This window comes from Melozone crissalis, unplaced genomic scaffold, assembly GCF_028551555.1.
Source record: "Melozone crissalis strain CALT ecotype California unplaced genomic scaffold, PUWL_Pcris_2 ptg000018l_1, whole genome shotgun sequence".
NCBI lineage: Eukaryota > Metazoa > Chordata > Aves > Passeriformes > Passerellidae > Melozone > Melozone crissalis.
Window position 1 is genome coordinate 32,849,752 of NW_026535796.1, and position 17,054 is coordinate 32,866,805.

The 17,054-nt window shown below is 38.2% G+C and overlaps 1 protein-coding gene across 2 annotated transcripts in view; it reads left to right on the forward strand.

The window, feature by feature from the left end:
• The window catches only part of MIPOL1 (mirror-image polydactyly 1), a 176,854-nt gene extending 163,706 nt beyond the window's left edge, over positions 1-13,148 (forward strand). For both annotated transcript variants that reach the window (XM_054276183.1, XM_054276182.1), the window contains one exon: positions 12,011-13,148. In XM_054276183.1, the coding sequence (XP_054132158.1) occupies positions 12,011-12,077 (67 nt within the window). In that variant the 3' untranslated portion in view covers positions 12,078-13,148. The remainder of the gene's footprint in view (positions 1-12,010) is intronic.
• The last annotated feature ends 3,906 nt before the right edge of the window (positions 13,149-17,054 follow it).

Here is a 17,054-nt window from a genome sequence, read left to right on the forward strand (position 1 = left end):
CCCTCGGACTGCACTAATACGCATGGTGAAATGATGAATTAAACAGTCTTGTAGAGATACATGTTTGTTGTAATAAAAAAAAAAAATTGAGTAAGCCAATGGGGTTATGTGCAGCCTCAGAGAAATTCAACATATAGACAGAAATCAATTTTCCAGGTCTGAAGGAAATAAAATATTGAACTAATATTCAAATCTAAGGTGAGCTGAACAAATTCAGTCATCGTTGGCATATTCTCTGGACTGCTGTCGTTACACATTTCTATATCACTAGGCAGATCATTTTTCCCTTGGTAAGGCTAACATATTATTCATACTGTACAAAAGGAAATATGTAACTTTTGGAAAGCTGGAATGAAATGTATTTTCCTTATTGCATTATATTATCTTTATTGAATTACGCCAATTTTTTAATTGGGCACTTCATGTCGCTAAAAATTTGGAGGCTGTGATGGAGGGAGTGCCTAATAACTCACTACCACTAATACTGTTAACTTCTCGGCCCAAGAATCACTTTGGATAAGCACTTGGGATAGAAGGACTTGGATAAGCATAAGCAGAAAACTTCTAACTGAAAAAAATTATAAAACAATTGACTTTTTGTCTTTTCTGCCTGGTTTTCCTGGAGACCCAAATGGAGAAGCACATGCTGAGACAGAGTGAGGCATGCTGCTTTCAGAGATCCATGCAGAGCAGTGTGACCTCAGACATTTCTTTCAAAAGTGTCCTTGGCATCTGCCCCCATCCCACCCTTCATTTTCTAAGTCGTTGTTTGGGAGCAGGGATTCTCCTCCAGGGTGTGACAGAATGGATCTCAGTTTTCTCCTCCATCTGTGGAGATTCAGATATCCTGCACCTTGGAGAGGCATTTCAGCCACACAGGTCTGCTCTGGATGCTCCCTGTTCCTTGCTTCGAAGCAGTGCATGTAGCAGAAATTGATGCAGGCTGCTTGGATCAGAGAGGAGCAAATAGTCTACTCACCTCTGAGAAACAAGACCTGTTTCTGACACCTTTAGAGCTTTTTCTCAGTTTAATTCAATACCTCTTGAACATAAATACAAAACCAGTATCAGAACTTCCAGCTCCCATTTTCCAGGTGGGCACCCTTGATTGCCTCCCACAGAATCACACCTCCAGGTCTAATAGCATTTCATATGTTTCTTCTGTAGAAATTCACAGCTTCAGAAAGAAAAACATAGAAGTGTCTTCAACCCTGGTGTGTACTGTTCCCCTAAAAAGTGGCAGATGTGGGTTAAAATCGAGTTTTCCTTAGCTTGGCTGAATGCTCTAACTGGAAGTATTATTTTTTATGTTTGTCTTGAAAAGGAGAACTGGTAGTACTGCTGTTGTCTCTATCACCTTCAAAGAAACTTGTGGCCCTAATTTTAGAAAAGATAGCTTGAGGACTTCTGAACAGCCTGGAGCAAGACACTAAAAGTTAGGGAATATCCTTAATAGAGCAAGTTGTGGTATCACTCCTGAAAGCCTCATGCAATTAAAATGTGTGATATTGCCAGAGCAGATTATAGGATATCCTTCTCCCAGGTATTTTGGGTCTCATAAGTTATAGTGAGGCCTGTAGCATCTGACAGTTTATGATGAGTGCCAGTATTAAGCTCAGTGGTGCACTTAACAGATGAAGACAAAAAGTCCCAATCAAAGGAAATGGCAGGTATGCCTTTTGTGCATTCCTTGCACAGTCAAGGCATCCATTGGCTGCAGGGAGTTTCACATGGATGAAGAATGCAAAACTGCACATACAGGCAAAGTCAAGTATTTATTTTCTTTCTGTAGCTATGGTTTACTTTTACTTAACCTCTGTACATTGTGGATTGCAGTGCAGACATTGTTTTGTTAAAGTATGGGTAGTTACAATATAAACACAAATATTTATTGTCATTTGAATATTTATCATCTCAGCCTTTCACGAAAATAAAAGCAGTGCTGAAACTTCATTCTCTCAAACACTAAAATGTATTCTATGAAAGTCAAATGTTTTCAGAGTCAACATAATCACAGCATCCCAGTTTTTGACCTGTGTGTTCATTTACAGTTTACTTATAGCTGCTTCAGAGAGATGGAAGTTTGTAGATTACAACATGGTTTTATTGATTTATCAGTAGCAAAATACACTAAGTATACACTCAGTAAACTGGATCAGCTAGCTCTTGGGCTTGTATTGTATAATATCAGCTTGTTGTGGAATACTTCAGAACAAAATCAGAATGTTGGCATAGTTAACTTCAGTGGTGTAAACCAGACTTGCAAAGACTAATATTTAGTAAGACCAATAACACAAACAAATTAGATTTTAAAGTTGTTTGCCCAATAGGAAGAAGCACGCTGACACAGTATTTGTAAGCTTATAGTTAACTATTCTATGACAAATTATTAAATAACTTTGAACAGCAGATTGAGTGCTCCTTGAAGAATAGCAAGAAAACTTTTTCTCAGACTTGCTTTTTTTTTTGAAGATGATAAAAAGAGTGTCACAGCAAATACTCATTTAATTTAATATTTTATATCCAAATAAAATAAGTCCATGGCATTTACATTGCCGTTACTAAATAGTATTTGGTTTGTTTGCAAGAGTCATTTATTTGTGGCTTGGCTGAAGGAATAAAAATAAATTTGCGGTTCTTTCTGTTAATACTCATACTGTTTCTTAACATATGCAAAAGATTGAATACTGTAAATGTATATGCAGAAGCTCAAAAAGAAAGCCCAGACTTTCTGAAGCTTCTGAATTACGTATAACCTTTTCGAGAATTGCTGCGACAGTTCTTTACATCAACAAAAAGAAATAACTGACTAGGCCAAAAAAGTATTCTATTTTAAGCAAACTTAAAATCATTTGAATTTCCCCACTGCTTGAAATTAAGTATACCTTTACTAAGGTATACTAACAGGGGCTAGTTATCTGAGAAAAAAATTACAATTTGTGTTTCTGAACTACTACTGAGCCATTAATTAATAATCAGATTTTTCCATAGAATTGTTTTTTTTAAACAGGATTTTGTAGAAGGGCAGCATCAACTGCGTTTATGAGAGCTAACAATAGCTATAACCCCATAATCTCCACTGTTGTTTTGTTGGCAAGTTGCTCAACTTTCCTGTTCTACATTTATGCCATGATGTGGATATAAGGATACAGATCCAAACACTGAGCTGTTGGAAGGCATAAATCTTTAGGACCAAATTTTACCATTTTAGCTTCAGATCATGGAATTCTTGCCCATAGAAAGTAACAGAATTCAGCCTTTGAATGAAAGACATTGCAGATATTGTGTATTGTGCAGGTATTGAAATGTGTACAATAAAATTATTTTATTTAGCAATTTACTTTGTGCCTCATGATATATGTATTTCTATCTTTTCTATTTCAATCCGTGATAAAATGATCATAAATTATTTAAGGGATATAACATATGTGCATCAGATAAAAGGGATATCTAAGTCATGCACTCAACACAAAAGACATTTTGTAGATTTTACTCCATGCTTTGGAAGAATTTTTTAACTCTTTATGTATGCCAAATTTTTATGCTTTCGTCAACAGAAATTAAAAGGCTTTTCTCCTACAATCAGTCCCACTCGTGTCATCACCAGGCAGAATTGCCACCAAGGGAAACATTAGGAGGAAGAGAGGATGTTTTGTCTGTGGATTTTTTGTTAGTTTTTGATGGAAGACTACCCTTTTTTCTTGAAATACTTTGCAGAAGTATGACCAAGTGTGAGTTGTCCTGAAACCACCAGAGGGGTAGAGAGTTCACCTGCCAGTCTGAGCCCATTATGAAGGACTTATCACTAGTAAGAGCTTAGTGAAATTCTTTCCTCTTATGTCCATCCCTGTTTCCATTGCTACTTGATCTCTAAGTGCTGTAGTGGGCATCATTCCAGCTTGGGCAATATCACATCGGTGATAAAACACAACAAACCTATGTAAAACCTACATCTCTCTATTATCAGCTCTGTGTTCAGCACAAATCTAGAACACAGCCCCATACCAGCCAAAAGAAAATTGTCTCTACCCCAGCCAAAACCAACACCATAGCACATCAGTATTTGCAATTGTGCAAACTCATTGTAAACAGGACTTGACCAGAAGGTGTCTGAAAGAAATGAGGCTTGATTAGAATAGGCAACTGAGAGGTTCAGACTTGACTTTACAAGTCTAACATGCAGAAAGGTGTAATGTGGTGTTTTCAGACTGGTACTTTCAGCTTCTGGAGTCTCTTAATAAGGCCATTCTCTGCATATCTGTAAATAAATCCTAACTGTTAATTTTGAGCAAATTTGAAATGGTTTGTTTTTGATAATAAATTCTTGACATTGCTTTTAAATTTTCCTGAAGATGGATTTAGAACAAACCAAAATCCTTGATAAAGGAGGTCCTTTAATCATCTCCTGAAATACATTTCTGTGGAATATAGTATAAGGAAAATGGCAAGCTGTTACCAGACACAGTTCAAAGCCCAAATTGAGAAGCCTAGAGAAGAAGGCTCTGTATTCAGCAATTTGAGTCTCTAATTCAGGGGGTTACTTTTTTATTATTATTATGTTTGTAGACATAAAGAACCCGGATCTGAGACTGTATTGCTCCCAAGAATATGAGGAACAGTTCAGACACACAATAAGATTGCCTGATTCATGGCACTCTAATGATATCAAACATCATTACCAAGGGGCAGGACTAGTGTTCATCACGAGTTTTCAGAAATTAATATTTCATTAATTAATCATTTTTCATTATTTATTCTTTGAATGAATAAATACTATGACAGAATACTTTCTGGCGGGAAGACATATTACCATAAGGTAAAATTGCCAGTTTTCCATAAGCAGGCGACACAGACTGCCAGGAGGTATTTGACAAGAAAATCCAGGAGACCCTTGCCTATTCATGTCAGCACAAACTTCATGGAAATATAAGCAGTACACTGTAAGGAGTAGGTTCCCATGTCAAGTTTTCTCCTAAGAAAAGAGAACAGCTGTGACATCAAATGTGGGGAAACAGTACTTGTCAGTGCTAAAAGTAATTCAAGTTTATTAAGAAGGTATATAAAGGTTTTTCTGGCCCAAATATTAAGCTTTGCATAAAATTGGCATAATAAATGGTTGTATTCAAGCTGGAGTGATAAGGGAAATTTGAAGATTTGTTTAAATAATTTGTTGTGTATCATTTGACTTTAAATATGCCAATATATCCTCTATTTCAGCTATTGCTCATTTTTGATCTCTAATATCAGCCACATACTCAGATGTTAATGGTGCATCCAATAATAAGAGCCTGGTCTCTATGATATGTTGTAGATTTCGATGTACTGAAATACAGCATAGATGTTTCAGGGTTTATTTTTCTTTTTCAGAAGCTCATTTTTTTTTTTGGCAGTCAGTGTATGCTGTCCTGAGCAAGCATTTGAAAGTAAGGGAGTGATACCTTTCACAAGGTGGCATTAAATCCAGCATAGAAGCCGATTTTGTATTATCCTGTAGTGTGTAGCAATCTACATCAATGCAAAGTAGGGTGAAATGCTGTCAAAATAGACCAACTGTGTTTACTGCTCAGTTTTCCTGCTGCTAGTGATGGCACAAGGTGAATAGTAATGGTGAGCTAGCTCATAATCTTCCAAACAGAAGGTGGAGGGCAAACAGTTTGACAAGATTAGTTATTGTGGACCACAGATAAAGGCTTAATATTTTAGCCAAGGCCTGTGTAAGCCAGGCTTATTTTAAAATATGTCTGCTGTCAAGTGCCCAACTGGCTGTATTTGCTTCTAAGTTTAATCATATACAGAATTACTCTTTTGGGTTGAGAAGACGCTGAAAGGGATTTAATAGGAATGCTTGTTTGGTGACAGTGCTTTTCAGGGGCAGAATGATTTGCCCTGCCAAATTTAAGGCCAGTACATTTAATGGAACATAGTTTTTGGAGTGACATTACAAACAGTGTTGGACGGGCAGGAATTGGCAGCGGTGCCTGTAGTGATTTGATTCAACACTGTGGTCTACCATGGTTTAGAGCTCATGGATGCTGCGAAATCAGTCTCCAAGATGTGTGTTTTAAGACCAGGAAGGACCATTAATACCAGTCAGTCAAGACACTTGTCTGACAGAGGGCACTGAATTGTGCTCAGCATCAGGTTCAAAACCATGGCTGAACTCCAGCGTTTAGAAAGACACCCAGACTCTGATCCAAAAAATGCAGAGGGAACTTGGTTAAGAAGAGGAAGGCAGCTGTGACTGGAGCCACATGTAGTCTTTATCACTATGATGGTTTATGAAAGAATTGTTACAGACCATTAAATTCAATGGGCAGTGATTTTTACTGAGAAGATAAAAAGCTATTGTTAAAAAGGTAGGCTTTTGAGGTAGCAAAAATCATACCTGAATTGAGGAATAAGGGTAATTAAAAATTAGCTGAATCAGCCAGGAGTAAGAGGGTGATGGCTGTGTAACATGGTAGATAGGTCATGCATTGCAAGGTCATATCCGTGACACCAGGCTTCAAAACATGGAATATTTAAGTATTTTATTCAAAGCAGCCTAAAATTTTGAAACTGAGAGCAAGCCACCCCAACACCCAGTGTTAGCACAGTGCTATTCCCTTGAGAGGGAAGCAGCTGGGGTCCAGTTCCCCTGTGCTGATAATAGAGCTGAACCAGTTTGCTCCAGCCTCCTGAGTAAATGATCCTATCCAAGTGACTGCTTTCTGGGCAAGACCAGTATCCCAGCAGCCTCTCTTCTCTTTGTCATTTGTTTCCTTGAATTGACAGAAAATGCCTGAAAACAAGTATGCCATTTAGAAATTTATGAAGTTTATCCGAGAGGAAAGCTGAAGGAAAGGAGGGGAAAAGGAAATTAGTTATTTTATTCTGAATGAAATTAAGTGAATTTTTTTGTATGATCACTCACCAAACAACCATTAACTGAACTCTACTCCTAAACTGCTTGCAGTGCTTTTGTCCAATGCATTTTATTTATCTAATATATTTTCAAAAGCTTGGTTTCTAAAGGGAATTAGTGTCAGCAAAACACATTCCACAAGAAGCCAGAAATCATGCAAGTAAGGCCATCTTCATAGCCTGAGCCTAATCTTATCTACTGGAAAGATAACCAAGGGCAATAGCTTAGGTTTATAAGCCTTTATACAGCATTTCAAAATCCAGGATGATTTTGTTTTTATCACTTAACTCCTCCATTTGCAGGTAGAAACCATTGTTTTTGGCTAGTCTGTATATTGCTTTGCAGATTAGGACATGGGCTACTTGAAGGGTGCCCTTTTCTGTCAGTTGGATGTCCATTTTATCCCTTCCTGGGGCAGGAAGGTCACTCCATGACTGTACAGCTGTCATATTCAGAACTTGGGAGTAAAGGCCACTGTTGTCTTTGAGGTGAGTTCCTTTGGCCAAAGGTGGAGCAGTGTGGAAGGATGTACCAACCCGTGTGGATTTATGCAGTTGCAGAGTTTTTCCTGATCCCAAGCCGCAGGTTAGAGCTAGACTTCTTCAGCAGAATGTGTGAAAGAGGGAAGCAGGCCAAAAATGTGCACAGGAGTGGGCAGTAGAGAGTAGTGGGGAACATTCTTGCACCAGTCTGTTCAGCTTCTGAGCTCCCAGAGCAAACTTCTCTGTCAGTCAGGATTTTAAGTCTCCTTTATGGAGACCAAGTCTAAAACCAAAATCATTTTTACTCACAGGAGTAAAGCTTTGCTAAAAGTCAGAGCTGATTGTCAAGCAATTCAGGATCTGTGTAAGAACGCTCCACACAACAACATACTCTCCATCCGAGCATTGACAGCTGTGTGCACAGGTGACAAGGGAACACAGTTTGAAATACCTGGAAGAAAGTTTGAGAATGGTTGAGAATTTGTCTTGGGGAAGACTCACCTAGTAATGATCCTTTTCAAGTGTTCCTGTTCTTTCCTCTAAAGATGAGGATCTTCTTAAAGTTTAGCAACATGTTCAAAAGGACATCATTAAACCTGTAACATCATAGCAGCAAGCCCCTTATGGAATTCTTTTTATTTCTGTATAGAACACAGATTCAACTTCTTAATTCCAAATTTGTTTGGAGAAAGCATTAAGCCACTGCAATTCAAGACTCTTAACATTGTGTCTTTTGCTAACTTAAAAATAATGATGGATTCGATGTCCCTTTCCTAAATTGTGTGTTTTATTTATTTTTTCCATTTCCTGGGAGCATTACAGAAGTATGTAGTGTAGATAAAGAATGTTTCTAGCATCATCTTTGTGCTTTTCATCAATGCAAATTCCATCTATCTTGAAAAGCATTGGACATTTCTACTTTTTACTTTTGGATATATGTAAATCAATAGGAATTAAACCAAAGTTGAGCCTATCTGTTTGAATCCATAGATTTTTCCTGTATTTTATATGTCCTTTTGTACTCACTTTGCATGCATACATAAAATAATTGTATAAAGAATGCTGATGGGGCATTTGTTGAGAGAATTTATTTGTTAAGGGACAGATTTTCTAGAAGTATTTGAAGAACCAAGGAATAATGAAGGTCATCTCCTGCGGTTTTCAAAAATTTCTAAGGAAGAAATTACAATTTGTGAGAATGGGGAGTGAGCCCTTAAGAGGGTTTGTAAAGCATTCCAAAAGGTTTGTGTCTGTCCTTGCACATTTGGACCTTCAGCACTACCACAGAATGGCCTGTCCACCTTATCATTCTTCTGTCTGATCTAAAATATGAACTCAAATGCTTTCTTCTTAAATTACTTATTTAGTTGCTTCATGAGATGCAAATTCAGTGAGTGTCCTTGCTTACATGTCAGGAGAAAGTGTAATGTTGCACATTTAGCTTATACTATGAGGACTCTTCACAAGCAAAAAGGCAAATCTCATTAGAATGTTGGAATTGGTTAGAATTTGTCTTAGAATGCAATAAAATGTGCTGCTTTCAATTAAGTCAAATTTGGTGAAATTACACAAAGTAACAGAAGTTGTTTTTTTCATGTCTTCCATATTTTGAATAAAACCCTGCAAACACTGAGACTAGTTCCCATTCTTCTGGTTAAATTACCTTTGATCTTGAGGTATAAAACTATTACTGCAGTTTTCCACGTAAAAATGCTCAGTCTCCAGAGGGAGCTGCCTGCAGTGTCCCGCTGGGCTGGGCACAAAGCCTTATCAACAAGGGCTGGCTCTGCCACCCTCACTCCTCACAGGTAGCACCTCATTGGCACAAACAGCCTTTTTAGCTGACTTTTATTACTCACAAAGAAAATGTTGCTTAGTGTGAGTTGGGATGACAGAGTTGGGCCTTTGGTGAACAAAGAGTCCAGGATTATCATTCCAAAAAGCCCCCTGAGGCCTGTATCAAGAGTTATTAACCACTGATTCAGCACATAGCATTATTTTGTAGGCTTAAGTGGGATTTCAGTGGTATATTGGGTCTTGTGTCTGTGTAGGGGAAAATTTTGCCCTCTCTTATTTTATCTTATAAATAGCTACTACCATTTCTCTTTTACGTTTTTACTTAAATCTCTTTTGAAGTACAATATCATAATTCACTGCTACCTTTTTTTTCCTCCTGATAAAGAATAAATAAATTTGAAAATTCACATATGACTGAAACAAAAGGCAAATAAGCTCTGCATGATGTGTATTTGGGGAGGAATACCTCATTTTGATGATTTCAGTCATCATTCGTTTGAAAAGCAGAAACTATGATTGTTAAGCCTCATTATTTTCAATGAAGCCTGACAGTTTCAAGGTTAAACAGAAGACAGCTACTTTCATCCCAGTGGTATTTCTCTTCAAACATGGGCAGCTCTTCACTGACTTGTTCTGCTCTGGTGTGCAGTGCCAGTGCTTGGTCACAGAGTGGTGCACATCCAAACCCAGTTGTAGGACAGTGTGTTAGCTATGACATCCAACTTGTTTTTCCCCAAAAGGAGCCTCAATTACTGAAGTCATTCCCCCCCACCACCCCCTGCCTTGTATAAGCCACACAATATTTCTTTTTAACTGAACAGTGATTTAAATAAGCCATGATCTCAGATTTTACAGGTTTTATGCTGTCTCCCAGAAAAACAATTTTCAGCCCAAGCCTTCTGTTTGTCCAAACAGTTTGAAATGTTTCTCCAGTGCTTTTATGTGTCTGAAGTACATTAGAGAGGGTGCTAGTGTGAAAGGGACCTCCAGCAAGAGTTAAAATGGCTGAGAAAGCTGCTGTGCTTCTGAATGCACATGCTAGTGAAAGAGAACAAATTGCCACTGCTCTCTGAAATTGCACATGGACTGACAGCAGATGTAACTGGGAAACCTCTCAATAAGAGAGGCTGACAAAACTGACTGATCAGTAACTGAGTTAAAATCCAGAAAACATTGAGGTATCCATGTGAGAAAACTTACAGGAGCAAATAACTTGTGAAATCCCGATTTTATACCTGCATGGACTGACAGCACTGAGATATGGCTGTTTGGGTGCTGCCTCTATGAAGACAAAGTGCAGTAGATGTTATTTTACAAAACCAGGGAAAAATGCACTAGTTGGTTACGAAGGAGAAGTGACTACTGGAAAACTGAAGGGAGAGGAGCAGTTTTTTAGCAGTTGCTACCTAAGCAGCAGCTTTTTACCTGTGCATTCATTCCCTCAGAGTCCCTGTGTAAGAGCTAGAATGAGCTGAACTTTCCACATACTTTTCCTGCTGTCTGATGATTACATTTGGGTGGTGAATTCTTAATCTCATTTCAGGAATTAAGTCACCTGGTGAGTACAATGAAAGGTGTAGCTTCATCGTGCTTGGTGGTTCCTGGAAAACAAGTGTGTTTCAATACGTACCAAGCACATTAGTCATGACCTGTGGCAATTAATCCATGTTGACTAGTTTACGTGCACTGAAGTTACTAATGCATTCATGAGATAAAATGCATTTTGCAATTTTGATAAAGCTGTGTTATTTTTATTTCCTATCTGCATTTCTCATGTTGTATAATATTTTTTTTAATTGTCTTTCAAGATAAGAAAAAAATGGTCAACTTTGTAACAATGAATACAGCCATTTGAACCTACAGCTCTGTTTATCCATTATGGAAGCTGTGTGTATAATATTCTGGACATGGCTCTGAAAGTGCACTGCTACACACGGTCTGCTTTTATACAGATAGTTTATTTGTGGGAGAGTTTTCATTGAAGGATACCATAAAATACAGACAGATTGAAAAAATAGTTTGACTACATGATTTCTGGAATGCTGAAGATAAATGTGTGTAGATACAAAATGATGAACAAATTTAGTCCTTTGCCTTTGTCTACATACTTTAACAAAAGAAAGATCAAATTAAGCCAGTGAGATTGAACATGTTTATAGTGCCTGCGCCTTAAATCTAAGAGGATTGGGCAGCTCTCTGTCCTACTTACTTAGACTGTTAATTTTTCTGTAGTTGTATTGACACAAGAATCACGCAGGCCACCTTAAAAATATCATCATCCACATCCTTAGAAACTCGGCTTGTTGAGTATTTTGAGAAAGTTTTTACATAAAACGCATCAGCTTTTAGGCATAAATTTATAAACTGAACAGTAAAAGTATCTGTTGGATAATAGGCAAGATAGTATTTAAGGGGAAACAATAGTTAAGTGCTACATTTAACAAGAGCATGGACAGCTCATATTTTTTAAAGTATAAAAATTAATTGTCCTGCTTACACCAAAGTGTATATTGTACCACAGGATTGCTGCACAGGGTTTTGTATAAATGCCATACAGGGACCTCAGATACTCCATGCACTACAAAGGAAAAGTGAGTTGATATATATCACTGGCTGCAGATGGGTTGGGTTGTAGGTTAAAAAGTTTTTCACAAGTTGTCTGCATTTTCCCTTAATGTCTGTCTTTTACAGTAGTGCTTTGTTTCTGAGCGTGACCACCACCAGGACAGCTTGGTTCAGTGCAAACACTGTCTCTTTCAGCCAGAACATTCCTAACATTAGCTTCCTTTTTTTTTCTCTCCTCTCCCTCTCCCCTGCCCCCTCTCAGGTTGGAAAGGCTGGTGGACGTCCTGAGGAAGAAGGTTGGAGCAGGGACCATTAGGACCGTGATCTGATTGAAAGCTGCAGTCTAAGGAAGCTTTCACATCTGGTGACCAGGCTGCTTCATTCAGCACTGTGTAAACACTGAAGCCTTAACTTAGCAAACAGTTGTTAGAAGTGGGACACTCCAGCGACATTCCAAGCTGAGATAAAATCAAATCATAAATGTTTAACTACTTTGCTGCTGAGTTCTGTGATTTGTTAAAATGTTTCACTGCAAACATGTGTTTGTTTTTAACCAAATGCATTGAGGCACACTGTATTGTGAAAAATTATGTAGATGCTTATTTTAACACTCTGTCCTCTCCATGTTAGACTATAGTCTGCTGCAAGGCATAGAATTTTTAAATACTGCAGGCTTCAGGTTCAAAATGCTGCAAAGCAGTTTCAAAATTTAAATCCCTTATTTTATTTTTGAGGCTGCAAGTAGTCCAGTATTTGTATGTTAAATATATTAATTGATAAAGTAGGTTGACATTCAAGAAATATCTCTGGCTGGTATAGTGGATATTTTTTCCTCCTTACTCATAGCCCATTGAATTGCAGGTAGTAACTGTGGCTACATCAAAGGGCAGGATAAATGTATACCTTTATACAACAGTTGAATAGCTTCTGCTAGTACATGGCATTTTCAGTGTACATTAAAAAGAAATTTACATTTATGTTTCAATGGAAGTACAGCTTTAAAAATTGCAACACAAAAGCCTTGTGACATTGTACAGTATCTCAGACAGTGTATCGTTTTTAGTCACTCCTCTGTCCTTTTAAATGAGGGAAAAGCTCTCAGATTTCAGAAAACACCTTATAAATTAAAAAGTCACCTTTTCAATGTTTGCCTCTTCTCATCCCGTTCCTACAAGACTCTGATTGCCCTGCAGTGCAGGAGTATCATCCAGGTTGGGTTTGAGGCTACACTGTCAATCCTCAGCTTTTTGTACTCATGAAGTGTCCTAGGACTAAAAGGCTGAAGCATAGAATCTTACAGGGAGGGGAGAAACTGAGGGCTGAGGAGGAAAATTTGGGGTACATAAACATTTTAGACTGTAAGATACATTAGAGTTGAACTTAGAGTTTTGCTTGTGACCCAACCATCTCCTGTTGTGAACAGTCAGGCCAGTACTCATATAATCCTGCTCAAGAAAGCAGCTGTAATCTCTGAGAACCCCAAATGCAATAAAGAATCTCAGCAGCCAGCTGGGCTTTAGTATCTCCTCAGGAGCAGCCAACTCAGGCAAGGTGGATGTAGCTCCTGAGGCTTACACTTGTCTGCTTTGCTTTGTGTTTAATGTTGTGACATGGTTTTACTTCTTAATGCTTGCTTGTTCAGACATTGTGATGGTGCAGTCTATCTGGAGAAAATGAAATTTTAATTTTAGGTGTAGGTGTGGAGAGAAACATTTTAATGTCTGTTTTTTTCTTTCAAACACTTAAATGTTAAACCTTCTTCAACTGCAGACCTAAGCCCCTCCTAGTTTCAGTTGACCAAACCTAACCTCTTGCAGGGAGATAAGTAGCATCCCTCCAAGCCACGTTTACCCAAGTCACTTCTAGAAACTTCTGAAGTGCTCCTTTTTGACCTTTGGTCAATCCTAAGATAGCCAGTGAGTCTGGAGCCTCTCCCCCACGCCTGTTCAGTGGGAAGAAATTTTAATTCTTGCAAACCAGAGGATTGCCACCCCCCAGATTCCAGCCCCTTCACCATCTCCTGTGTGCTGCTGTTCAGCTCTTTGGGTGACTCAACAGCTTTTTGTCCTACTGTCCTCACTGAGCTTTGCGCACAAAGTGGATGACAAGATCTCCTGAGCAGTCAGTGCTATTGAACCACTTCTGCTGTAAGGAGGTAGTGAGGAAGAAATAAAGACAAAAATGTAAGGACTACCATGCCGTGCTAGACCAAAGCCCAAGGACTGCCTTTGGCAATAACAAATAGAAGGTGCCTAGGAAAGGGTAAAAAGTCAGGCCAGCTCTAGTGGCCACTCTCCCAGCTGGTGTCCCAGCAGTTTGTTAGTTAAAGGCTTTCTAAGCCAGAGATGGTGTCTTTGTATTTAGCAGCATTTTTTCATGACCTGTTTATTAATCCATTAAAATTGTTTGTATCTACTTGTTCCTTTCACAAGGTCTTATGCAGTTAATGATGCATTGAGTGAAAAAATACTTCCTTTTCTCTTATGAACCAGCTCTGTTCATTTGCTATCACCTAGTTTTTGTACGTGAGAAATCGTGAGGAACCATTCCCTGTTCATATTTCCATGTCCCATGTGATTTTACATATTTGGCATAATTTCCCCCATTCTCTCTTTTCCAGAGAGAATCCCTAGTCTCATTTAAAGGATCTGTCCCATGTTTTTAATTGGCCTTGTCATACTAATCTGTTTTTTTCCAGCTCTGCAGTGTTTTTACCGAGATGCAACATGTTTTGTGGCTAGTGTTCAAGATATAGACAATATGTGACTTTAATGGTTGTCACAATGATGTTGTCTGTTTTATCTCTGTGCTGTTTGTAACTATTTTTAGCAGTGGATTGCTTTATGACAGATTATTTATTGGTATTAATATTTCTGTAGCAAAATGACAACTCTAGATCTCCTTCCTCAGTTGTAATGTTCAGAGTTCATTGTAGCCTGTATGAAGACAGAACTGTTTTCTGAATAACCCAGGATTTATGGGTACTGAATGTCACCCGTTGTTTTAGCATTCCCTACTGACCATAAGCTCTTATTCCATCTCTTCTCACAGCTCCTCTTTAATACTCACAGTGGCAAAGTATCAGCAGCATCTCCAAGCTGAATATGGTGATATGAAATACTGCCATCTCCAAATTAGCTCCCTCTTAGAGGTGATTTCTTAGTTAACTTAAACATGGCCTCTGGGACAAAGATCCCTGTGAGGCAATAAGGTAGCTTTTCCTTCACTGTGAGAATGAAACATTTTTTCTTAAACATTGCTTTTATTTCACTTTGAAGTACTTATTTTTCAGTGTAAAAGTATTAGTTACTGCTTGGCAGCTTTTATGAGGAAGTTGTTTGCTACTTTGAAAATGCAAGTTTACTAAATCAGGGCTTGTGTTCCATGCATGAATGTGCTGAGTTCCTCCTTCCCCTTGGAGTGTCAAAAGCTCCTCACCTTTCCCCAAGTATTTCTGTGTCCAAGTGAATAATCTTGTGAATGCAGGCTTCCTACGGCCAGACTGTATGACCTCCAGCCTCTTGTGTCCATTGGCTTTGTTTGGGAAAGTAAGATGAGCCATGCAAAAGCCATCTAGCAGGCTTGTTGTCAGATACATCTGATTGCAGGTAATACTTGATTCAGTAAAATTAAGTTATTGTTATGCTCCATAATTTTCCTTTCGACACATTATACCCAAGCTGAAAAAATAGTTCCTGACTCTGTCTTTTGTCTTGCTGGAATTCAGTGATAATTTAGGTTAGGGTGTTTTGTCATAAATTGCAAATGTGGATAAATGTCTTTTATTTGTAATTAAATTAGATGTGTTGATTTTTAAAATTCCGCTGGAAATATTTTTATTCTTTGGAAAGGACCATGGGAAATTTGCTATGTTGAGAGTAGAAAGATTCAAAACTAGTTGAGTTCTCCCTCTTTCTTGCTAACAACCTGGTGTGTGGTCTTTGGCAAATTCCTTAGTGACTGTCATTAAAGGTATGCAGTCTCTGAAGAGGTTCCTGGGCTCCTCCAGGGTGTTTGCAAAAGTATCTATGTGGTTAATGTCAAAACACTTTCACTTCTTCACCTGCTGAAGTGAGCAGCATAAATCACATAGGTCTGGTAGCAGAGGCCCAGCCTTTAGTGCCCTCAGCAGAACTTCTGGTCCTGTTGAGCCCAGCCTAACTTTAGCCTCTCAGTGTAATGAGGGCAGGAAATCTGCTCTGGTCAGTAGAAAGAGGCGATAACGACAACATGGGTTAATGGGCTTATCATATGGATTATTCATTGAGAACTGATTGATGCCTGTGCAGAGCTCTGAAAGTGAAAAGAAGCCTGCTCCCATACAACAGACAAATGCAATTGTCACTTCTATCCTAATATATGTGAGAAAGATGAGATTGCATCCAATTATGTACCAGGAGTAGCAATTCATTTCCCTCCTGATGGAAAAACAGTTCATGATAAAAGATGGCTCACCATAGGTGCATCTTATGGTGACAGCTGTAATTACTGGTCAAATTAGGGTCCCTGCTGTCTTGAATAGAACAGAGATATTCAGAAATATTCTTCCCCTGTGAGATTTTGTGTCTTTCTCTTGATGATCCTGCAGTACGTTATGTGTTGGGAGCCATTTCTGGTATATGCCAGGGTAAAATATGTAAATAGCATCATGTTGGCTCGGGATAAGAGCATTATTAATGCTTTTCAGCACTGTAATTATATTCCTAGTAAGCCTTCCCTAAGCCCTCACTAATTAACAATATTGTGACAAATCAACTTTAACAGAAAAGAACTGTGGACCTTTAGTCTTTTAGTACTATTTTTCATGCAGCCCGCAGCTGAAAACTGGTGGCATGGCTTTCTGTACTTGTGTTGAGAAAACTGCTGATATTGAAAAGTTTAAAGACAGCTCAGTCTTGTTAGTGGAGTCCTATAGCTGAATTCTGTTTTGTTCCTCTTTAAATACATTAATGGCAAAGTAAAATTGACTAGTTAATCATTAATGTTAAGGAATATTAAAGCTGTTTTTATAAATAAGCTATCATATTGAAATGGTTTGGTGATGTCAGTATGTTGTCATATGCATGTTTATTTATTTGTTTATTCCAAATCAGGAACATTTTACAAAACTGACTTTATATATAGTCTTACCAGATGTTATAACATCTTTAATCCATGTACACAAATGAACTTACCATCTAAACGTCAGGATTTCTCTGTGCCTTTATTTCTTTCAATTAGAATTAGGCTGTTGGTTTTGTTGAGTTTTCTTCTTCTTAACTTCTGCTGCTGAAGATTTTGCTCCCATGCAAGAATCAGATGCAAGG